The 26558-nt window shown below is 24.2% G+C and overlaps 2 protein-coding genes across 2 annotated transcripts; one reads left to right on the top strand and one right to left on the bottom strand.

Annotated features, from left to right (window-relative positions):
- Nucleotides 1–1196: 1196 nt before the first annotated feature.
- On the top strand, nt 1197–3962 carry LOC105360623 (UPF0160 protein MYG1, mitochondrial). Its single transcript, XM_011497576.1, has 6 exons — nt 1197–1458; nt 2014–2109; nt 2489–2722; nt 2799–2997; nt 3330–3502; nt 3775–3962. The coding sequence occupies exons 1-6, from the start codon at nt 1241–1243 to the stop codon at nt 3935–3937; spliced, it is 1083 nt and encodes a 360-aa protein (XP_011495878.1). The 5' UTR covers nt 1197–1240; the 3' UTR covers nt 3938–3962.
- A 1699-nt stretch (nt 3963–5661) lies between these two features.
- On the bottom strand, nt 5662–9395 carry LOC105360622 (cuticle protein 18.7). The gene is made up of 3 exons (XM_011497575.1): nt 9300–9395; nt 7008–7307; nt 5662–6100 (listed from the first exon to the last, which is right to left on the bottom strand). The coding sequence occupies exons 1-3, from the start codon at nt 9309–9311 to the stop codon at nt 5939–5941; spliced, it is 474 nt and encodes a 157-aa protein (XP_011495877.1). The 5' UTR covers nt 9312–9395; the 3' UTR covers nt 5662–5938.
- Nucleotides 9396–26558: the final 17163 nt, after the last annotated feature.

The raw sequence follows: 26558 nt of genomic DNA, 5'->3' as shown, positions 1-26558 counted from the left end.
AAGTAAATGTTTTGTACTCAATGCTTTACGCATATCTGATATTCGTTCTGAATCTACTTTGGGGTTCTCCCGGCAATAAACCCATTAGATTCTACTGCACTGGGAGTATGAGCACATTTCGCTAGAGTTTTCCAGATGTTTTATGACACTAGTACAAATAATTATGAGCAGGAAAGTTTTGAAGTCTTAAATACAATGTTCATGATATTACTTGTCAGATATTTTATTGCCTTACTAAACGGAGTCTCTCATTCTCAAACAATATTAATAATTACAAAAATATATATATTCATTTATAATATGCTAATATTTCTTAAAATCTGTCTTTATCATTCTCTGAGCTGCTTTGTAGAATTTGAATTTAATAATAATTGTAATCAGTTTCGACATATTGATAATGTTAATAATGATGATCGTATATAAATATTCGTATAATGAACACAAATACTTTTGAGGAATAGGCTATAGTAATTAATTTACATATAAGAATTTTTTGTTCTGATTATACTAATAGGCCTGATAAATTAAATAAGAATTTTTATATTTTACAGTACGTTGAGTAATTTCAAATTTCAACTATAAATTATTTTCTATTACATAACTAAAACAAACAATTTTTTTAAAAAAGAAATTTTTACTGCTTTTCGTAATAAAATGATTTTAAAAGTATAATTCAAAATATCTAATCAAGATTTTTTGGAATCCATTCATAAATATTTAATTAAAATGTTTTTATAAATTCGTTAAATAGAGAATAATTAAATTATTGTATACTAATTGTGATAAAACTTTTGAATAGACATATTAATTTTTTAATTTAGGCTGCATTATTGTAATTCTTTTATTATTATGTATCATACTATAAAAACTGAATTGACAATAACTAAAAATAATTCATAAACTAAAGATTTTAATTAAAAATTTTTTATAAATATTAACTATGAAATTTTTAATGAGTTAATTGTTTTATTGTAAAAATTACAATTATCGAATATAATGATCGAAATATTTATACAAATTTTTCATCTCTATTAAATTTTCTTTCTTAACCTCATCCGATTTCAGGCAAAAATTTTAAATTTAATGCACGTATAATATCCAATCAGAATTACGACAATAGTATACAGAAACCTAAAAATTGTTTGCCATTTTTAATTGAATTTCAAAAAATAAAGGTACCATGTTAGGTGTACACGTGTTCTAACATCCATAACAATATAATTTTATAGAATATTGTCAAATGTTAAGCGAGTGGTTTATGACCAGATATTTCATCAAATTCGTTTATAATAAAAGTTTTCAGTTTAATAAATTAAATTATAGAAAATTTTCGACATTATCTATGAAAATGAGTTCAGTTAAAATTGGAACACACAATGGAATATTTCATTGCGATGAAGTACTTGCTTGTTGTATGCTTAAAATTCTTCCTGAGTATAAGGATGCCGAGATTGTGCGGTAAATAAAAACTTTAAATTTAATAATAAAAATATACGAATTTATGATATTTATTAATATTTTGGAGGTTATGTTGAAAATTAAAATCGGTTTAATTCTATGTATTAAGGTTTATTTTTATTTAGGTTCTTGTTTTTCTAATTTTTTTTTTTCATTTACGATTGTTTGAATAATATATACAAGATTGCTTAATCTTAGTAAATAATGTGGTTATTTATTTTGTTCTATTGTTGAGTCATTATTTTTATTTTCATCTTCATTTTAAAATTTTTTTAACGATATTTAAATTTTTAAGTATATTCTCGTGTTTTTAACTGTCAATTAAAGTAAGAACGTTTTTAATAATTTATATAATATATTAAGTAATAATGATTAATGTATTAAAATTTGTATATATTATGCATTTTTAAAAGTTAAATACTTTGATAATATAATTACGCCTAGCCGATTGATTAAATTTGACTAATAATAAATTACACAAATTTGATTATGAATGATAAAAAAAAAATTTTTTTTTTAAATGAATTAATATGAGCAATATTATTTTACTTTTAGGACTCGAGAGTTATCAATATTAGAAACCTGCGATGTAGTTGTTGATGTTGGTGATATATATGATCCCAAAATTCACAGATATGATCACCATATGAAGTATAGTTAATTGTTATTATTATAAAATTGATTAAATTTATCTAATTTATGATATAATAATAATTACTTAAATATTCTTAAAAAAATTTAATATTTTATTTATATGTAAACGTACGTAGATGACTTAAATTCAATTCAAATTCAATAAAATTATTTCATAATCCAATTAAAAATTATTGTATATAATTAAACAAAGGCATAAAGAAAAAATAAATGCAAATAAAAATATTTAAATATTGATGTGGTATTACAATGATTACGATACTTTATTGGTTACAATTAATTAAAAATTTAATTGTACTGTAGTTATTTAGTAATAATAACCAATGCATTCATTTTTACTACAATTTCTTTTCAATGTGATAAATTGATATTACAGAACATTTAGTGAAACGATTAGTACTGTATTAAAAAATCCAAATTATAATTCAACTATAAAACTTAGTAGTGCTGGTTTGATCTATTGTCATTTTGGACACAGAATAATTAAACAATTATTTCCTGAGATAACTGAAGAGGATACCGAAGCAGTTTTTACAAAAGTATATGATAATTTAATCACAGAAATTGATGCTTTAGATAATGGAGTATCAATGACTGTTGATGAACCAGTGTTAGTAAATGAAATGTCGAATTTTTTCTTGATAGAAAACTATCTACATTATTTCATCAATTTTTATTTATTATAGTTACCGAATAGTCACAGATTTATCATCCAGGGTTGGAAAACTAAATCCTCCATGGAATAGTAATTTGAATCAAACTACACAATTTACTGAAGCACTAAATCTAGTTCGAGAAGAATTTTTATCTTTTGTTAATGATTGTGTACATATTTGGTTACCATGTAAAGTGATAGTCGAAGCAGCTATTCAAAACCGCTTTCAGGTACTGAAATAAGTATATAAAGAATGTATATTAAGTATAAGTATAGAATTTGTTAGACACACAGATGTAAATTATTAATTTCTGATAATATTTACACATATTTAGTAAATGCTTATTAAAAATTTGACAAATTTTATTACTAATTTGATTACTATTTATATCGTATACATTATAAACTTTCATTTTCTAAATATCTACTAGCAAATAACTAAGTACAAATGAATTTATAAATTATTAACTATCAATGTTGATAGTGAGTTAATTTGAAAAAGAAACATTATATAAATATAATTGATTAATAATGTGTATATTAATAAACAAGTTTTTTTTAGGTTGATTCAAGTGGTGAAATAATTAAGTTGAGTCAAGCATGTCCATGGAAGGAACATTTTTTTGCCATTGAAAAACATCTTAATCTCGAACCGATTATAAAGTTTGTCATTTTTTATAACAATAATTACATGGTGCAAGCAGTACCTGTGAAGCCTGGTAGTTTTGTATTGAGGTAAAAATTATATATAAAAATTGATATTATAGATTGTTAAATTTATTTATGTAATTTATTCGAGAAAAAAAATTACAGAATAAAATCATATTTTAATCTAAAATTAAAGAAATTTGTATAAATTTAAAATTAAAGAATTCATTTAATAATGAATAATTAAATATTTATTCCATAAACAATTTCAATCTCTATATATTATTAAATAAAATAATTTTACTCCGGAATGAGAATTATATTTTTCACGTTTATATCTATATGTATGTATTTTTCAGAAAAACTTTGCCTGCAAAGTGGGGGGGTCTAAGGAATGAAAAACTAGTTGAAGTATCTGGCATTAAAGAGTGCGTATTTGTTCATGTCAATCTTTTTACTGGAGGAAATAAAACTGAAGAAGGAGCAATGCAAATGGCACGTGAAGGTTTAAAAATAGAATAAAAATATTGTAATATTTCACTACAAATATTATTAGTTCTATTTATTTCATTATTCCCATACCATTAAATTATGTATCGAAAAATTATATATTGAAAAAAATAATATTATCTATATTTTTCATCTGATTATTTAAATCCGAAAGTTATGTACATCCTAGTATTAATTCAACAACTTATTTTCTATATATAAATCCTAATATTAACAGATATATGAAAAGAAATTTACTCTTTCAAATATAGTTTAAGACAAATTTATTAACTAAGCATAGGTTGAAAAAGTTGATTAACCAACAGAAAATCCCATTATTCTATATAATATAATTAATTATTGTACATAGATGTATTATCACTGTTCCTTCAATAAAATGTAATAATTTAACTTTGCAAACTATAATAAATAATAAACATTTTTTTTTATTGAAAGATGAGTTTCATAGAATTTAATATATTTTTATTCTAAATAATAAGTCTAATTATAATTTACTCAGAATCAAATAAATGTAGAATATTTCAAAGATTTGTAAAATATTTTATTTGCGAAAAAGTATATAGAAAGTGATTATGCCAGATAATGTATATAAGTGCAATAGTTTTTAAAGAAACATTGTGTATATTGATGTACGATAATTAAAACCTGATTAAAGAAAATCATTTATTTTAATCATTAATCAACTTTGTAATAATTTTGTTCAAATTATTGAATAATGTGTACTAGCAGCGGCAATAAAAATTATGATAATAGGTCATTACAAATTATAAATTACAAATTATACAATTGCAACTGCTTAAAATTAAATCTATGTATTAAATTTTAATAAACATAATAGTGTTTTTTCTATGTAAATATGATTTTTAATATAAAGTGCTACATATAATATTAGTGTTAAAAAGTACTTCATTTTTGTATCATGTAATATTTTAATGATTAATAGGCAATCAATAAATTATACTGTTTTTAAAAAATTATTGACCATATGTGCTTCATGACAATGTCTGCAATATTTTATAACCTGAATATATAATCCTTTATAATCCGTAGGGTTCAGATACAATAATTAATTGATCAACAATTTCTTTAATAATGATAAAAAAAAAAACATTAAAAGTTGTATAAAAATTTGTAAAAACTAATATTAATGAAAGTAATAGAGAAATGAAGAAAAAATGAGACAATAGCTAAATACCAAAAGTAATGAAATCAGTTCATCTTTTTTTTAAATCTTATTAATTAAGATGTAAATACTTTGTTAATAATCACGTTTAAAAATTCAAAGATTAAATTATTTAATAGAAAAAAGATTCGAAACAAAAATTTACGAGTAACTACTTGCTGTTAGTATGTTACATTAATATTCTCAATATTTTCTAATACGAAAACCAAAATATGAAAATTATTCGTTATTTAGCTAATTATATTTTAATTCAAATGTTATACCTTTCTTAAAATAGACGAATTTTAAATCAATAAGTATAATATTTATAGTAGCGTGAGAACAGATCGATTAATAATTAAGTAATTTTTTAAATAATAAATACTCGAGTATTATTTATTTTCTACAACTAACTTTGCTCTTAGGTCATTAATCGCTTAATAATACATCAAACGATACGGGATGTAGGAGCAACAAACAACAAGCATTAACAATCAATGAATCGTCATTTATTATAAATATTACAAATGAGTTATATTGAAATAATGCGAATTCATACTCACAAATTACAGTGTCGAATAAAAAATATTCCAATTTTTATTGTGAAAATAAGATTTAAAATAGCAAAAGTGTCAAGTCCCTCGATTGTGCATTAAGTATGCGTCACACGAGTCGTACTTCCGATCGATCATATTTACGACAACAACTGATTCATTCCTTGATGCTGTAAGAACTTGTAACACTTGACGATGAAAGGCCGGATGAATTTGTATGTCTCGCTGCAACTTGGCATTTGTCTTCACTTAGATCCAACAACGCTAACAATCCAAGACTCCTTACCACAGCACAACTCAATAATGTGCGGCGGCATGAGCGGCGAAGTGGGCGGCTTTGGCTGCAGCAACTTCCGGTGTGTCGACAACGTTACCGTCCGGACCGATGGGCGCTGTGTATGGGTAGCCGTAAGCATAGTATGGCGAGATAGCAAGGGCCCCGTATGGCTTCAAAGATGCCTGTTCTCGAGAAAACAGCGAGGTTGAGAAGCGAAGAGGATGGGCGGTTGATTAGCGGCCGATCGCGACCAATGGATGTTTTATGGGAATGATTACACTTGACGCGAATTGTTATCCAGAATGTTTGTGGAATGCAATTTTTTATTTCCGTACTTATGACACGCGATGAGCCCTTTATTGAAGTTAAATTTTCCTAGTCGGACAAGATTTTTAAGTATTGACCAAGGACTTTAAGAATTTTAAGTATTATAAGAGTGGTGTAATACAATTAGAATTTATATTAACGGGTTATATAAGCCGTTTTTATTTTAATGTTTTCAATAAAAAAATCTTTAAGATTCCTTATTGTATTTTTATCGACATATTTATCTACATTTTAATTTATGAAAGCAGTCGCACTAATTTTTACTTTTTATTTTAATTCATGAGATTATGATTTTTGCTTGGAAATTTAAAGCAGTTATAAAATTCGGAATACTAAATTAATTGTACAATGATATTTAATAAAATACAATTAATGTGGATAAGTGACTTTTGCATCGAATTCAAGTAAATAAAGCCTAATTTCATTTACCCGAATCCCCTCTAGAACAAACGTCTTACGCTTCGACGCTTATTATTTTTAAAATTTATATAGAACTATAATGATCGATTTTTAAATATCACTCTATTGTATAAAGAAAGCAAATCTCGATAAAATTTGCTGTTTAAAATAAAATCGATTGTAATGCAATGTGATTATGTGGAATTTGAATAGAGTGCAAGGCGTGCTTGATTGGAATGCGATCTGATAATTGCCTGCATTTCATTAAAACGACATTTTTCTCAGCATTGTATAAATGAAGAAATAGTGCCACGGAATTTCCGGGATTAGTCAGTAACGGCATTATAAAGACAACCAACCAACCTTTGCATGAGCAGCGAAGTGAGCGACCTTAGCAGCGATTACTTCTGGGGTATCGAGAACGCGTCCGTCGGCTCCAATGGGTGCTGGACCGTAGGCCACTGGCACGTTATAAACTAAAGGTTCTTGAGAGGAGAGCTGGTAATAATGCGGATATGGCACGTATCCGAGAGTATTTCTTACCGCCTCGTAATTATATTGAGCAAAATGGGCAGCTTTAGCGGCAGCAACTTCGGGGGTGTCTCTAGGCACTAAGACAGCCGCTATACTCTGATCAGCTAATGCCACCACGAATAATGCAACCTGATATGAGAAAATATATAATAGTAATTATAGATGCATTGGTAATGCGCCAATGAGACTTTGCGATATCATATCTGTATCAATCGGTAAAGAATACAAAAGTGTTATTTTTGCAGGGAGATATTTTTTACGCGTATAATTTTCAATACTGAATTAAACTTGTAATTGCTAGTAATCGTATCAAGTATAGTGACACGCACTTCTGTGCATTAATCACATTTAATTTGAAAATAAATAAAAAAAAAAAGTATTCATTAAATAGTTTTAATATCAAATAATAAATAACCAAATTGATATTGAAACCAAATATTTGTGTGAAAACGTATACTTTTATAGTAATATATTTGATTTGATTTTATAATACGCTTAAAGTTGAATATTTCCACAATCATAAATAAATAATAAATTAAAAATTTTTTTAATTATTTACTAAACTTAATATTTTAATACGTATTTCTTCTCTCTCTCTCTCTCTCTCTCTCTCTCTCTCTCTCCCTCTCTGTTTTTCTATCGTAAATAATACAACATATACATAAAATTGTACATAAATAACATTTAAAAATGTATTATGCAATGCTATCTTTTAAAATTATACCAATTAATATTTTTAAAAAAAATTTATGGATTTTAGAATTTTTCAATTTCTAAAATTAGAAAAGAAATAGTGACGAGGCAAAAGTGCTTAAAAATTCCCATACAAATTTCTATTTAAAACATAAAAGTATATAATTTACTATTATTTTGTACGTTAAGTGTGCAGTTTATCTTCCAAGCCGTCATTTTCATAATTTAGCTATGCACTTATGTTTTTCTACCATTAAAAGAAATACCACTTTTTTGTTGTTCCAAAGAATTTCTCTTAAATTTCGCCTAAACTTAAGACTTAAAAAGTAGAAATGTTTAAATTAATTTAATTAATTAAACTTTATTTATTGTTTATTGTTGTTAATTATACGTGTAAAAAAAAATTTTATAAATTAAGAAATTGAAATACAACAATAAACAAAGTTTATAACTCCTTTTTTTTATTGTATTTCAATCCTTTAATTTATAAAATCTAATTAGTATTTTAGGTAGATGAAAATTCTTAATTATCATTTATTACCGAGTATTTAATCAATGTTAGTGTCAAAAATTTTCTCATATTCTTATTTACAATTACATATCTGCAGATATTAACAAAATATAAGAATTGCTACAATTAGCTACAAAATAATTATGCTATATTATGTATAATGTTATATCTATCAATTTTAAACTACGTAAATATTTTTTTTTTTAAACTCTAAATTAAAGTGAATAAAAGACAAGGTTACCTTCAAATTGAAATTTCGTATTTAAAATTAATTTCTAAATTGTTAAGATTAATTTTGAAAGATAATATTTTAGTATAAGGAGCAATCTTTTGACTTTTTAAAAATACAATTATTAATATATATATAAAAAAGTGTTGGTAAAATAATTTAATGCATTTATTTATACATACAAAGATGTAGTATAAGCGTATATTAATAAATAAGCAGTCAGAATATATATATTCTGTCGGTAACTGAACTAATTCTTAATACCAATAGAAATTTACCAATAGTATTTAATCTTACTCACATAAAAGTATCCTAATTTAAATCTATTGTCCGTTCATTGCATAAATAAAGTATAACGTAAAGGACGAAGATATTCCGTTTAAAATAAAATTAGTGTTTTATCCCGAGGAAGACGAGCCAGTTTGGAGTAAGCCGGTAACCTCGTTATCTAAAAGCACAGCAATGAGTTGCAGATGTATGACCACATGGCTTACTTCAAAGTTGCTCCTCTTCACCCAAATTCGTTCGTCATTATTCTAAAACGGTATATCCTATTATCATGGCTGTGTTTCTCCGAGCGAAGATAGCCAAGTGACCAATAAAGGATCCAGGCTGTACGATGGGCCGTCATACGAGAAGATAATTCAACGATCGGATTCTTGACGCGAATGACGTGCGTTATACTCACGAAGGCCTTCATATCGTAAGATGCCTGTGTGCGTGCGCCAGGAGCTGGGAGTTGTGATATTTAATGCACCGTCGAGAGATCCTCTGAGACGAGGAGTGCTTGTCTCGGCTCCCTTATATAGGAAACTTCTTGGGGGGAGTCGTCGAACTCGAACGTCCGAGGGTAGGGATATATTATGCGCGCGCGCGCATACATACGAATGCTCCTGTCGCGGCGTTGACATTGGCATTGCGCGGTGGCGTAGACGAGGGACGGACAATACGAGGTCAAGAGCTCCTAGCCGGGCCCTGTCCTACGTGCTTTCTTCACCGTTTCTTTCGAGTCCGCGAGCCTTTGTTTTTGTCCAGTGGATAACAGTGGTAGCGGACCGACAAAGTAAAGCATCCCCCTCGTTAGGAAGTGGTGAGAGATGCGGATCTTCTTCTCGACGAGCACTCTTGCTACTCTTACTACTAAGCGCTCCTCTTTATCTTGTTCTTGCGCCGTTACTCGCCAGATGCATGAAATTCATCTTAATGATGGATCTTGTTGCTTTTCCAAGAAAATTGTACAATTCCTTTGACAATTTTCTTGTTGGCAACGACCAAGTTTAAATTATATTTCAATTTTAATAACAGTCTAACATAAGAAATTATTATTTTTTTAAATTCTCAATTATTTAAGTACTTCATAACATATTTTCATAATGAAGTGTACTTGTATTTTTAACATTATTATAATTGTAATTATCGCTTTATTATTTCAACGTTTAAGATCAAAGGATTATTTATTAAAAAATATTAAAATTGCACTAATACAGAACTTTATTGATTATTATAGTTGATTGAATAGTAATAACAAATTTATTAGCAAGAGATATAATACATATGAAACCTACAAAACATTCACTTCATAACAAATAATGTTAATTATTGAATAGTCTCATATATAAATAATATATTAAGTACTATGCAATCTTATTTTAAAAGTTATATTAAATTAAAATTAAAATTAAAATTAATACTTATATTAAAAATTTAATCGATTAAAATATGAAAAATTGTAGAATTGTTTCGGGTAATTATAAAATTATTTTTTCCAAATGCATGAGAAAAAAACGAAAAACTAAAATCTTGAATATATTGAATGATTTTATAATTAAATTTTTTTATTAATTAATTTATCTGCTATTACATAATATCTTATATATATCTTTATTTATTATATATTAAATTTTATTATATAATAAAAATAATTATTAAAAGTATGCTGATTTCAATTGAAGTTAAAGTTCTTTTACAGATATGCAAATAATTTCACTATGTAAATCTAGTTAAGCGTACGCATGTTCTCGCAGTGGAACGAGACATTGCATGCCAGACAGTATTTCGGAATGGGAGACTAAGAACCTGTTATCTTTAAAAAATTTTGACTTTAAAATATAAAAGGAAATACGATCGAAGTAACATAATTAATTACAATTTATTTAATATTAAATATACATAAATAAGTGACAATTGTTTTAAAATAGTTCTATGCTTTTTCATTTTCTCAAAGATATTTTTATTTTATTATTTTAAATATTAATTTTTGGTAAAACTACTGATAATCTTCTATTTTGAAATCTTTGCTATAAAAATTCTAATTTAAATTTTCATATATAATTCCTATGATATCAATCATATTATTTACTATTTTCTATAGCAATTACTATTTTCAAATTTTGCAAGGCTCCTAAATACTTTTTTCATTGCAGATTTTATTTTAACTATAAGTTTTTAATGTAAAGCTATTTTATTCTTTTATGCACAATTAAAACAATTATAGATAAGTAAATTTTAAAAGAGACTATCTTAGAAAGAGCAAATAAATGAAAATGCATGTAGGCTTATAACTGTTAAAAAAATTGTTTGCATAAGGCAAACAATCTAATATAATTATTTAAGAAATATTTTATAAATTAAATAAAAAATTATCTTTAATAATTTTAAATTAAAAAATTATCTAATAATAAATTGTCGTTCAGGAAATAATAATTATCTTCAGTAAAGAGTACAAAATTGTAGAGAATATTAGCAAGAGCGAATAAATAAGCCGAAATAAATAGTAAACAACTGAGAATGTTTTGGATGAGATGTTTTAGCGGACAGTGTCGAGAAAACAAGTTTGCTGAATAACAACTCACATCCGGGATGGAGAAGATACTTTATTTATAGGCTACAATCTGAGAGCTTGAGCAGTGGTTAAAGTAATAGTAATTAAAGTATAGCTACTAGTTTTTTCTTCAATCAAAGGTAATATTGGTTTCTTTTCATATCTTTAATTGATAAGACACTATTATAATATAATATAGAACCAAATGGTAATAAAAATTTATAATAATCTAAAATATGCTGCCATAATTCAATAAAGAAATATAATGCACTTGATATCAAATAAAATGTAAGATTTATTTATTATTCATTCAATGTACAATGCAAACGCATATATAAATGAGCTTAAAATTCATAAACGTAAAAAGTATATAGGAAATCCAAAAATTTGTAAAATATATTTCACGATACTTTATAAATAAAAATATTAAATTATTTACGATAAAATCTATAAACATCCTAAAAATTCTTTCGATAAATCTGTTAATCTTTTTTATTACATCTAATCAGAAAAATGTTAATACGCATATTTAAAATTCGCCTATAAATAAATGAATGCAAATAATCTTTAGAAATTTAATTATTGAATAACTAATAACCCAAATCAATATTAATCATTACTTTTTATATGATAATTAATTGAAATGATGAAAAGAAAATCACGTTGATATTTATATTATTTAATTACCGTATATATAATACAGGGTTTAATTAACAAAAACTTAATGCTACAGATTAAAATTTTCATAACTTATAATTTATAAAACAAACTCGCAAATTTCATTTAAAACTGAGATTAATATTGATATAATTCAATTTCCAAAAGGTTAATTCAAGTCACTAATTGGCATTAATATTTCACAACTAATATTAATTTTTACGATTTACTTATATACTACATAGCAATGAAATGTAACGCTGTCAAGGAGAAGATCCACACTTAATCATGTCATATTCATAATAAATTCAGATGTTAAATTGAATCAGTTAAGTATGAAAAAGTGTATGTATGTATAATTAAGTTATTAATATAAAGTTTAATGTCGATATAATGCATCTATAAATTGCAAATACTATGTTGAAATAACTAGGAAATATAGTATTATAATTACTATTATCTAAGATAAATGAATATAAGTTAAAGAAATTAGACAACAATTCTCAAAATAATAATTAAGATATATTTAATTTTCCTTTAGAGCATTCATTACATTTATTGATTCATCTCGACATCTTGATCAATGCTTTAATATTGATTTTTATTAATTATTTAAAATAGGAATTATTTTTGTAAAAAATACATTTTCTATGATGTACAGTTTTTATAAAAAAGATTATTCTTACTAACGTTCAATTACACTGTAATACATTTTGCTTTATCATTTTTATATTTTTTGTACATTTTATAAATCTATTATAAATGTTCATTAAGGATAATTTTATATGCAAACATTATTTTTTAATATGTAATTTACTTAAAGTTGTTTAACATTTTCTTCTTCGTATATAAGAAGAAAATTCATCTAATGCATCAAAAATTATTCGTGCAAATTAATAACGACTACTTATGAGTTTATAATTTATCAAATCTTATGATTTAGATTGTTTATAATTATAAATTATTGAATTTATGATATTATGTAGGATGAAAGAAATTTATAATAGAAAAATTAATTTTTATAATTTAGTACATTTTCATAATTTATACAAAATATTATAAAAGTCATATTAACATATAAAATTTTCTTCAAATTCTTTTACATTGCGCTAGAACAAATATGATAAACGAATCTTGAAAAATAAAGTTATTAAACTATATTATTGGCATATTTATTTAAAATAAATAATTCTTTCATTTCATATTTATAAAATTACTTATATTCAGTTATATAGTACAATGATAGAATTATTTGTATTTCTGCTTCACTATAAAAAAATTTTTATAAAGTAATATAGTATTTTTTATATTTGATCCTTTAACTAAAAATTAGTATTCATAATTAATAATTTAAATATGTTTTACTTAATTTATTTTCCGAATTTTTTTCTTTTTCTAACAATATAAAAAAAGTTTAAAATATCTTTGTAACTATTTAATTTTTTGAAATTTTCATATAACACATTAATCTAGTGCTATTCGCTCCTCTTATAATTATATTAATCGTTTCTCAAACATTTCATATTATATAACATTTATAATTTTTTTAACCGTATATTCTTTATTACTGTTTTTCACCAGTGGTTTGCAATTACTTATATAATTCTTGAAAACTGTTTTTCTGTTTATCTATGTTTTATTACATTTTAACTACTACCTTATGATTGAATTTACAAGAAGTAACAACATACGTATCCTTTATTTATAAAAAGTTATTTAAGTATTATGAAATACTTATTATTTTTTCTTACATTCTTTAAAAACAGTAATTAACTGAATTATTAAATATAATTAATAATAATAATAAGCATTTGATATACTGTTTTATAGAATGGTAATAAAAATAAAGCCATTTAATAAAATAACAATAAACATATAATATACCATTTGATAAAACGATATTATAATAAAGCAAAGTAAAAAGTTTATAAAGTAATCAGCAAGAAATTGTGAAAAATAATCAATAGATATTATTTTTTGTATGAATAAATTACAATAATCGAATACTTAAATTAGAACGTGCAAATATATTTCATGAATCAATTACTGCTTTAAATTTTATGTGTTTACCTAGAAATTTTATCTAGATTTATTGATTTAAAATTTACTTTTAAGTCTATATATGAAAAATACAGTGTACCATCCAATTTATGAATTCTGGCTTTGATGGTACAATCATTATATCTACGTAATGGTTTTTATTGTTGACTATACGAATAAACATAAAGTACTCATTATTTTCATATTAATGTTATAATCGTTTACATATTAAGAAATTAAAATATTGTTTTACATACCACTATATCATAGATAGAAAAATAGTAGTTAACGCGTTCAAAAGTAGAAAGAAGAAAATAAAAGTATTCAGATACTTCTACCTGAAGATATTACAAGGTATGCATATAATTAAGATTAACGTCGAAGGCAAAAGATAATGAAAAAATAATAAAAAAAATAAGAACATGATAATTACGAGAAGTACTTAGAGCAATAGCACACACGTCCTCCGAGATCATTTTCTTTGAGAGTATCGCTATACACTTGTTTTAACCCTGAATTTTTCTTTGATTTCTCTACTTCTTTCTTACATGCTCGTATATAAATCCAAGTAACGGCACACCCTTTTAAATTGCTTTCGATTCTAATTTCAACAAATATTTACATCCCATATATACATACATACATATTAGATACATACATACTTACATATAGATAGATAAGCAGCGGCATTGATAGTTTTGTTAATCATTTTGATAATTTTTTTACCTGTTATATTTTATTAGATAAATATTAGATAAATATTCCTTTTAAATTTATTATATTTTTGGTGTGAAATTTCATGGTATTGTGCGCTGAATCTCGAAGACATCTTTTGATTTCTTTGCTTTTATTAACTTATGTATAAAAAACGTTTTTTATCCATCCCACAAAATTTAAAATTACTTTGTTAAATTACAATGTTCTCCTATTTTTTGTATGCAATATGCTTTTCTAAAAAATATATGTATTGAACATTTGAAAAATTTATGAAATTTCATACTACCAGATATATTTACTGCTTCAAATGGTATAACAATTTTAAAAATGATATTAAACTATATCATAATTATGCAGTTGCTTAAATAAATTATAATTGGTCTAATTGAATGACTGATATAAAAGACAATTTATATAAAGTCCAAAAAAAGTAAAAAATTGTAATTTTAATTACTTGTTCATAAACCATTTGTAATATAAAGTAATATTAAATGAATGTTGCATACAGCTGCTGTAGATAGAAGGTAAAACACAATAATGTAACTAAGATAAAATGAAGAAAAAAATAAAACTAAATTTCAGATAAGTAAACTGCAAATCTAGAATTTTTAATAATTGTGTTATGAAATGTAGAAAAATAACTCTGTCATATTCATAATAACATGAATAACGACTTCTGTTTAGTGAATTAAATTTGGTATTCTATTTTATGTATATATTAGTATAAAATTATTGTTGAATCAAAAATGTTGAGGTATTTTTTAATATCAATATATGGATATTCCAAGAAGAAAAACAAATTCGAAAAGCACAAATAATAGAACGATATCATAAAATCGACTAAAAACTCCAATATTACATAAAAAAATTAGATTAAGATAGGAATATCGATAAAATTAAACGTATGTTTATAAAATTGTGGTTTTATTTGTTCATTGAGCATTAAATATGTTTTATTTTCATTTCTTTATAAGAAAAAATATTGAAAGAATAATTGTCAATTCATTTTGAAATTATGTACATATTGTTAAAATTTAAAAATTATTTTATTATGTATTTTTATGCTATGTTACTCATTACAAAATATTATATTCATAGTATTTTATGTAACAGCTTTGAATAGAACAAAGTTAATGTTGATATTAAAAAACGAAAGGATTTCTATCCAATCGGTAACATTATTAGAAATGAATCTAATTGATCTATTTTGAAATATTATTTCATTAAACTGACTTTTACAATACTTTGTTCAAATAATTTATGTAATATTACGTGACTAATATTTATATAGCACTAAAATTTATAAATATGTATAAATTAATAATCAGGAACTTTATATTAAAATATAATTTTTAGTTGAAAAATAAAATATATTATATTAACTATAATAAAATGCTTAATTTTTGGAAATTTTTAATTATACAATGATTTTTCAAATTTAATTTTTGTGTATTTTAATAAGTATACAATTTTATAATGTATAAAAATAAATGTTTATTAAAGTAATATTTCTGTTAAAGTGAATAGAATCATTTCTGCGGTCATAAATTAGAAATATATGTGCATATTACTGAATTATTTATATTCAGTGTGCAAGTCATTTCAGTTCCTTACAAGTTAATAATTATCTAATTAAGTAGGCCGATAAGTAAGTCCTTTTGTATTACCGATCGGTTATACGTAAAAATATCACTTATAGCTGTCCGCATTGGTAATCGATATATACTGATTTTAACTTACCGGCAGAAAGTTATGCGCGGCGCCGAGTTTCGCAGTATGTAACGCCATGTGCGTGGGAGTCGCTCTACATGAAAGTGAAGCTCAACCAAATAATTATTAATTATTTCATTATATCTGCAATGAGCAATTAAGACGCCCTGTACCTCATGCTATTTCAGTATTTCAATGAGCTACGACTAATAATAATGCCCTTGGTTGCACAAGACGATCATTCACCTGCCACTGTTTCAGTAATGCATTGTTTTCTTCTTATAAATACGTTGTTAATTTAGTTAAAGAATGTTAGAGAATTTATATGAATCATTTAAAATATTATTTTCTAAACACGACGATTATTTATTCTCATTTTCATATGTACAAATTGAATCGATTTCTTACTTGTTGATAAGAATATAGAATTATTAAAATTCAATAGTTTAATTTTAATATATCATTTATAAAGAGATTGTAATAATAAAAAAAAAAATACCCTTGATAAGGAACATTTTTAAATTCCTTGATATACTGTATTGCTAATCTTGTTTAATGAACAATGCATATATATATATAATATAAATGCATTCTAAATAAGGTACTGATATATCTCTATATACATTGTTGATATCAATAAACTTTTAAGGCCATGCACGAGTAATTGTTCGGTCGCTAATGAAATATTTTTAAATCTTCAGAGAATGAAGTCAATCTATAATAAATGTAAATTAATAAGTAATAAGAAAATTCAGTATTAAATTATATTTATAAAATAATCATTGTTATAAAAATAATAAAGAAATATGTATGCAGTTTGTCCAATATTGTACCGGCATTATAAAATAAAATGATAATATATTTCTTCTTAATAAATCAAATATATTTTAACTATCTATCAATAATAGAGATATTAGTGTTAGAGATATAATTATAATAGAGATAATAAGAATCTATCAATATTTATTTATAAAATATTACGACTAATTTTAATTATAAGAACAACTCTTAAATTTATTTAAAACTATATATAGTTGATTTCAACAGAAAATATTTCGAGTAAATGATATATTTTAATTATTTTATTAGCTAAAAATACATTACATACATCTTTATTCTAATAATGATAAGAAAATTTACATAGTATTGATGATTCTTAACTACTAGTACTATTCAATTTGTAATAATCTTTAAAATTATTAATTCGCCACTAATACTGAATGTAAACCTACATTAAGCGTATGTAAACATTTCGTTGAATAATGTTCCGTTTCCAGTCAATCGAAAGTAATAGAAAAGCCTATGGTCCACTGAGACTTGGGAACAAAAAATTTTGCAGCCCAGTGCACTTTCAGAATTGACGTACGACCTTAAAGTTCATCCTTAGAATATTAACGAACTAGGCAAATCAACGTCATTATTCATGAGTTTTAGGAGTGAAACATTCGTATTTCCCTTATCGTGGGCGAGTCATCGCGCAATGTCATAATGTTACGCACGCACGCGTACAAGCGCTTGCTCCCGCATTGCGCGATAAAATGCACCACAGGCATTTCCCATCGAAAATTACATCGCGCACCATTGCATCACAGTAATTACTGCGGTATACTGCCTCCATACACCTGTTAGCTTTTTTGACATCTATGTTTTGCACCTTACAACGTCTTTTCACAAGGAGTTTTACTTATTTCCCGATTACATAGCTTAGGTGTGCGTAATAATTCAATTTTTTTTATATATTTCTTTTATGTGGACTGTATAAATTATGCCGCTATTATTATTATTCATTGTTCTGAATCTATCGACTTTAAATGCTTTTGAGTTTTAATAAGAACATTTACAAATGTTATCTGAGTAGTATAGAAAAATGAATGAAAGTAAATCAAATCCAAACAATATTTGGTTAATATTTCTTATACTTACAATTCGGTAATTTGCATAATGAATATAGCTTTAATATAACTTTTCTATATATGAAAATTTTAAAATATCAAAATGAAGAAAAATCAATGACATTGGCATAAAATTGAAAAACATGAAGAATTTGAAATAATAGTACATATAAATCTATGTGACTGCTAAATTTATTAAATCTATTAAAGTTTATCATTTACCTTGTTTAATATAAAGTTTTCGAAAATTATATAAATACATGTTAAATATTATTAATTTCGTAAATTTATAGTCAATTTCTAATACAAATAAATTTACAGACCAAATATATAAAGTAATTGTAAATAAATAAATATAATATATCTAACTCTATTGTAATTAATATGAATTTTTTATCAATATAAACAATATTGATTTGACTTATCCAACTAGCTAAATTGAACTTTATCATTCTCTTTAAAAATATACTGCGACCATAAATTAAATATTTACCGAATATCTCTACTTAGGAGTCTTTATTTATTTTTTATTTCAATAAACAATAAGAAATTTAAGTAATTTTCCAATTTAGAAAATTAACAATTATCATTGCTTTGTTTTAATTTTAAATATATTTATTTATTCGTTTTTTATATTGCTAAGTTAGCTCTATCTTATATGTATATGAGATATTAATTTGAATGCAATATAACTTTGATGTTTATTTTTAAAAATATTATTATATGAAATATTAAAATTATTTCAGACAAGCATGGTAGTTAAATAAAAACTAAAAAATTATAATTAAATTATTGAAAAACTGTCGTTTTAAAAAATTCATATGTTCTCAAATTTGTATTGCAATAATAAAATAATTTAAATATAGAATATTTCAAATTTAATCAAATTTAATATTTTATTCAAACATAAAAATACGAAGTTATGAATGAAATAATTTACTATTAATTTCATGTTGAATTTTCGGTACAATTTATAATGTTGAAAAGGTTGAATGAACTTTTCATAGTAATATTTTTTTTAAATTTGAATATAAAAATTTATAAACATATTTGTTCAGCATCTATAAAATATTTCCACTTATAAATTTTTATGATAGATTAAGTAAATTTAAAAATATAGACAAATTATTATACTGACTGATTAATGTTATTGAAAATTAATTTATTATTTCAGCATTAAAATTATGATTTAAATGATTTTAGTTAGTACAAAATCATAAGAAATCAACAAAAGTTAGATCGATGTATACATGATTTCAGCATATTTCTGAATAAGTTGACCGCCATTTATAATACATTGTTTATTTAACCAAAATTTCACTTTTGTTAAACATTATATTAGAATATTTGAATTCATTTTTCGTGATATTAGAAGCTCAATTATTTCTCGCAAAACTTTGTTTTAATTTAATTATTTTTAAACTATAAAGAAGAAAAGAAAATGGCACAAACTATAATGCAAATATATTTACTGTAATTGACACGAATATATTATAAGCTTAATCAAATATGAAAGATATATGACATTAATTATTTTTATAATTCATCATTGTTATAAAGCACGAATAATATATGTAATTAATTGATCATTGTTATAATTTAAAAAAATATATATATATATATTCTTATAAAGATGTGACAATATAATTTTGATACGTATTCTATGCTAATGTAAATTATAATGTTTAAAATATTATTACAGGGGGCTGTTGTAGCGAGTGAATAATATTAGAATAATATTAGAGGATTTGAAATATAAAACTAATCAAAGATTTAACAGTTCGAAAAAAGAAGTTAAAAGAAGACATTTACATTCACATTGCTATTTTGAATACATATTATTAAACAAACAGTGACAGTTAAATCAATTAATATTATTCATCACCAACAACTCCACCATCATTGCAATATTAAAGTGCTGTTTATGGAAAGTCTGATTAAAAGTCTTTTGCTTCCTCGCTATTAAACGCAAATTCTTTTAGTAAGGAGACACTTTTTTACAGCAGCTCGAGCAGTCGCCTTATCACCAATACCAGTCATTAAACCTGCTAAAGGAACGTTGAGGCACCCGGTGCACTTACACTGCTAGTGAGTAGTGCCTTGCGATTTATCACTGCCATGGCCTTTAGAACTATTGCGTAAACTACGAGCTTGGATATACAAGTCGAGATTTTATTTCTCTCGTTGTTATTCTATCCCTTCTTCCCTGTGGACCAAGCCGCTTCTATATCGATGGGAGACATTTTTACGGGCAGTGCATTATGTCATCGGTCGATGGAAATGTAGGCACGCGCGTGCGATTGAAAAGACTGATTCTTGATTGAGCGTTCACAAGTCGGTTAGCTGATAAAAAGTGCTGGTGCGAGTCCTGTCGCATAGTTCATTATGCGCACATTCAGTTTATCGAGCGGTGATTATTACGCCCACTTCAACGTCGGAGTCACTGGCTTTTAAACTGATGTCGCGAATTCTATATTTTAGTTCGAATTTAGTTATTGACGGCTTTTGCGTGTCGGCGATTACTGCTCGTTCATTTAAACAGACAATTAATTATTATTCGAAACATAGATTCGAACTTCCACACATTATAAATTTGATATAAATAACAATATCTATATTAATGACTTATCGTTTAAAGCTTTTTATATTTCAAATCATTTCTATTTCGTATCATTATACACTTAAACACAATCATAAATTATTTTACAAATATTTTATTATAATAATATTAATAATATAATGTATTTTATTAATTATATCATAAATTATATGCATTGTTATGAAACTATGCGATAATTTAATTACAGCAAAACTTAAAATTTAGTCTTACTTTTTTATATTTATTAAAACTATTACAATACAAACTACAAAATATTACAATCTTTTAAATCTAATTTCTTTCCTGTGTATTTTTTTCATACTAACTATTCTTCAAATCTATTTGTTTTCTAGAAGTGTTAAAAAATTTTGTTTCAGTGTGTATTCTTAATTATTGAGCGTTTCATTGATTTAGAATTATGATGTATTAAAGAGACATAATATTATTTTTATTTGTAATAAATCGAGTTGTAAAAATAGTGAAAATATCACGGAGGAGTTTGTTTTATGTCAATATTAAACTATTTTTAATTGGTATTGTATAAATTAAATAAAGTTTATTTACATGCATATAAATTCCCATTAATTTTTTACCAATTATTTTGAATAGAAATATTTGGAAAATTCGTTTTTTAATGATTTCTTTACCAAATCGCGTACTTTTTTTTGACATTTATAAATAATGGAATAATAATATTTTTCTGTTTAGCGCTAATTATATAAAATAAAAATATTTGACTGAAATTCATTTAAATGTAAGGATATTTCTTAGTTCCTATTTCCTTCAAATAAATGATAACATCATTATGCAATTATTACAATAGGAATCTTATTCTGATATCAGTTGAAGGTTGCTATGTTTACGCAGTAAAAATCAAGGGAGTATTAAAATCCAAAGAATTACCATATCCAAAGAATTTGTATAGGGCCAATATTGATCATGATAAATTCAATATATAAATGTAAGATACGAATGCATCTGATATTTATTAAATTAAAAAATTCAATATAATTAGTAATATCTTAGTATATTAATATATTAACTTTTATAGTCTTTAAAGTAATAGGATTTTGAATTAATTTTTATTAAGATTAAAATGTTGGATTATATTTTATTGCCTTCAAAGAGACTTATAAAATGCATAATAAATATTTTCAATCAATCAATAGCTTTTGATAAATATTGTTTAAATAACTATAATCTTGTAAGTATGCAAAATATATATAAAAAAACGTATTTCAAATTTCTAACTAAATATTTTTATTAAATTATATGAATACTTGAATCTTAAATCGTTAATACATGTTTCATTATTAACTTTGAAGTCCAAATAAAAATATAATTATTTTAAATCTTATTAAAATCTAATAAAGTATAATATGGATCAAATTGACTTAACAATATATATATAAGCATGTAGCAAAAAGTAGAATATCATTCAGGAATAAAAAAACTATTATTACAATATACTATTTTTCACCGTTTCATTTATACTAATTCATTTTGGCATAATTCCGAGACGTGTTTGATTGACGGATAAATGTAGTTGCTCTCTATATATTAGTACTGCATGAATACCTTTCCATATCGATAATGCGTATACATACATAATGATAATATAATTTAAAAACAAAAATGTTTCCAAATATAGGCGAATAAACTTTGTAATTATAAGTGCATAATAGTGACATTCTTTAATCAATAAAAATAAAAATTTTAAATAAAAGTTCTTTATGCGAAGCAATCATTATACTAAATAACCTGTATAAAGTCGGAGAGATTGTCATGTATGCAATTTAAATGTATTACATATATGATTGTATAATAGGCTTATACAATGCTCTTCCAGTACTTATTTACACATTTATTCAAATTTTAATTTATAGAATTAATATATATATATATATATATATATATATTAATATATAAGCTTTTCTTACTGTTGCAGTTACGCAATTCTTTGATCTGTAGGAGTGAAGAATGGTTACTGAAGTATCGACAATAGTTCTAAAACAGATCGTAGATAGAAAGAAAAATGCTAGAAAAATAAGGTGTAAATGTTATATCATTGATCATTAATTCGATACTTTATGAGTATTGAAAATTATAATACATTTACATTTGTTATATATTACATTCACTGATGTAATAATATTATAGCAATAAATAAAAGGTACATTTCACTTCTGCTTCCTAATGTATGTAGTGTATTCTTGTAAACTTATAGCCATTCATGCATGTCATTGAAGATTGTTTCTTTTGCAAATTTTATTTAGTATAATTGATTTATTCAACTAATTATTATAGATGAAGCGCATGTATTTGGATCCTGATATTTGAGTCTGCGATAATGATACTTTTACTTCAAAAACAACAACCGGTATTCAAAATATTAATTTGTATTTACATTCAATAGTTTAAGAAATATTTGACTTATCATCAATTTGCTGAAAATACAACTCATATTAATGGCTACATTCAACGAAGTAAAATTTATGCAAGATAGAAGCCAATAAATTTAAATAAAAATATGAAAGTACGAAATTAATGATTTATTTACTTTATTCTTAATTATTTTATTCCATAAATAATAAAAAAACACTTCTAATCGTTTTTGTATTATATTAAAAATGTATATATCTGATTTATACATTAATACATTATAGTTATTTTTATTTCTGATCGAAGATTGAATTTATAAATCTTATATTTAGAAAATTTATGAAATTTATATAAACTTTTTTTTGACATTTCATAAATTCACTTCAATAAGTATTCATTTTTTAAGTAATGAATATTTATTAACAATATATTGCGTACTTATTGCGTATATTTAAATAGATGAATGAGATTATATACCATATTATTCAATTGTATTTTGATTTTCTTATAATAATAACCATAATTGTGTTTTTATTTCATATAAACTTTTTAATTTTTTTTGTTGAATAAATATTTCTTTACAAATTTATTAGAGAATCATTTTTTCTATAATAGTCAATTTATTTCTTCAAATATTTGTTTTTAATTATTTATTCCTCGATATCTAATATGATCTCACTGAAAATATTTTGTAATTTACAAACATATTATTAGCAAATGAAACTGAATTATATATCTTTTTGGAATTATATAATGTGTCAAAAATTCAAGGCGCTATTATATTTAATTAACTACTAAGTTAAAGTCGAATACTTTGGTTATCAGGAAACGAACAAGTTGCATTTAAAATAAATATCAATAAATTATATAATTATAAAAATAAGATAAAAAATAATAATTTGATAAGTCACTGATAATAATATGAAAATATGCAAACCACCATCGAACCGGTCCAAATTATTTATAATCGCAATTAAATTAAAAAAATTCTATGAATAGTTCTTTCTATACGAATTATATAATATTATATAATGTTAATAAATTTATTCAAATTTAATCTCAAATAAATATTCTATTACGAAGTGATATATATTGTCACATAGCATAACAAAATTATTTAAAATATTTAATTATATAAATATTTTATACCAATATTTTTACATTTATAATATTTATAATATAGTTTCAATAAAAAAATTAATTTGAAAACAATTTTAAAAACAATTTTAAAATAAAAAAAATCATTTGTTTATATTTTTTTGTTTTTAATGAATGTAAAATATAAACATTAATTGATTTAAATTCATTATATAATGGAAATAATGGCAAGTAACATGTTAATTTATAATATGAAATAAACTTTATAAATTCTATGAAAAACATTGCTTTATTTCTTGTAATGTCACTCTTGCAACTTCAATTTATTAATAAAGAAGTATTGAAATTAATAGAAGTATATTATATATATAATTAATAATCTACCGAATACATATGTGTTTATATATCTAATAATAATATTATTTTTGAAACAAATGAAAAGAAAAAAGTTTTAAGCCTACTAGAATAAATATTATAAAATAATTATTAATACGTAATACAGATAGCGATGCATAGATGCATAGTTTTCTATAAATACGACATCTGTGCAACTGATTTTATTGATTTTCATAGCCTTTAGTCAAAGCCTATGTTAATCAAAATAATCTATGACTTTCACTGGTTGTATAATTAAAATATTTATAGTAACAATGCTGATTTTATAAATATTAAATTGCATTTAATAACAGTATTTTGAAAACGACCTTACTCGCATCCGAGAGTACGTAATAAAATGTATTTTTCATATCCATTCCCAGTCTGATAATGTGACAAGTTTCGAACAATAAAACTAGACCTTTGCTTAATCAGTGAATTATTCCAACGCGTTCCGTAACCAAAACCCCGTGATATAATGCAACAACGACAGGGACGAATAATTATTTGCATACATTCTACAGTCGTGTGCCTATGTGTCCCCACAAATATACACAACTGTTAGCTTGGGTCTCCGTACAATGCCAATAATTGGCGAGCCCTACATGAATTTTTAAGCTGTAGCAAGATCTTTGTAATTACGATCACGTAATGAATACACTTCCACTTATTGTACGCGACAAACGACATGCGACTTAGTGAAAAGGCCAACTCGTGGTAATTGCTCAGGAGCGGAAATACAACTTTATGTATGGCAATGCATTTGAGCGTGTATGTACGCATATGCATATTAGCTTACGCGATTACGTTATAATAGAAAGGGGGGGGGCTCATGTAACAGCGTTTTTAGGAAAAGTAACTACCAAGCTGTTGATTATATGTAATTAATCGATCGATTTGTTTACTATTTAGAGCGGCGGTGATAACATATTCTAAATTGTCGGACTTGTCAGTAACTTGCGATATTTTGTATTATAAAATCAATTGAGTGTAATTTTATAGTATTCAAGATATTAGTACAAAACTGTAATTAACAATATTTAATATAAACGAAATATAAAATTTTAATTTATTTCACATATGTAAATTACATATAATTATAGTTTTTACTTACTATATATAATACGTATCATTAATAATATATATTTTAAATTACATACTTTAATGACAAAACATTTTAAATTATAAATTATTATTACATATTAAATTTAAATTATTTATATTATGTTTACATCATTTAATACTTATTTTTCGTCAATTTACTAATGTACGAGGTCGTTGAAAATGTTCTCTACAATTTTTTATTGTTTAATACATAAAGTTATAAAAATTAAAATGTGGGTACTGACTTTAACTTTTTAGTATCAGAAAACACGTCCTAAATAGAATTATAATTCATGGCAACGAATATTTAGATCAATATCTACTAGTTAATGGTGTTTTTTCATTAGACACATGTTTAACGATTTATCACGTATTATTTCTCAATTGACGTTGAACTTAAATCAACCGCATATTATTATCTTTCGTCATCATTTTGCAGTAGTAAATAAAGAAAAATAAACAATACAGTAAAAAAAGAAAAAATGGTCTATCAAAAATTCTTATCATACCACAAGTTTATCTTTTAACTTAATATTTAAAAGTAAGTTGCGT

The sequence above is a fragment of the Ceratosolen solmsi genome, unplaced genomic scaffold, assembly GCF_000503995.2.
Source record: "Ceratosolen solmsi marchali unplaced genomic scaffold, CerSol_1.0 scaffold47, whole genome shotgun sequence".
Taxonomy (NCBI): Eukaryota; Metazoa; Arthropoda; class Insecta; order Hymenoptera; family Agaonidae; genus Ceratosolen; species Ceratosolen solmsi.
This window is presented reverse-complemented; position numbering and strand designations above follow the sequence as displayed.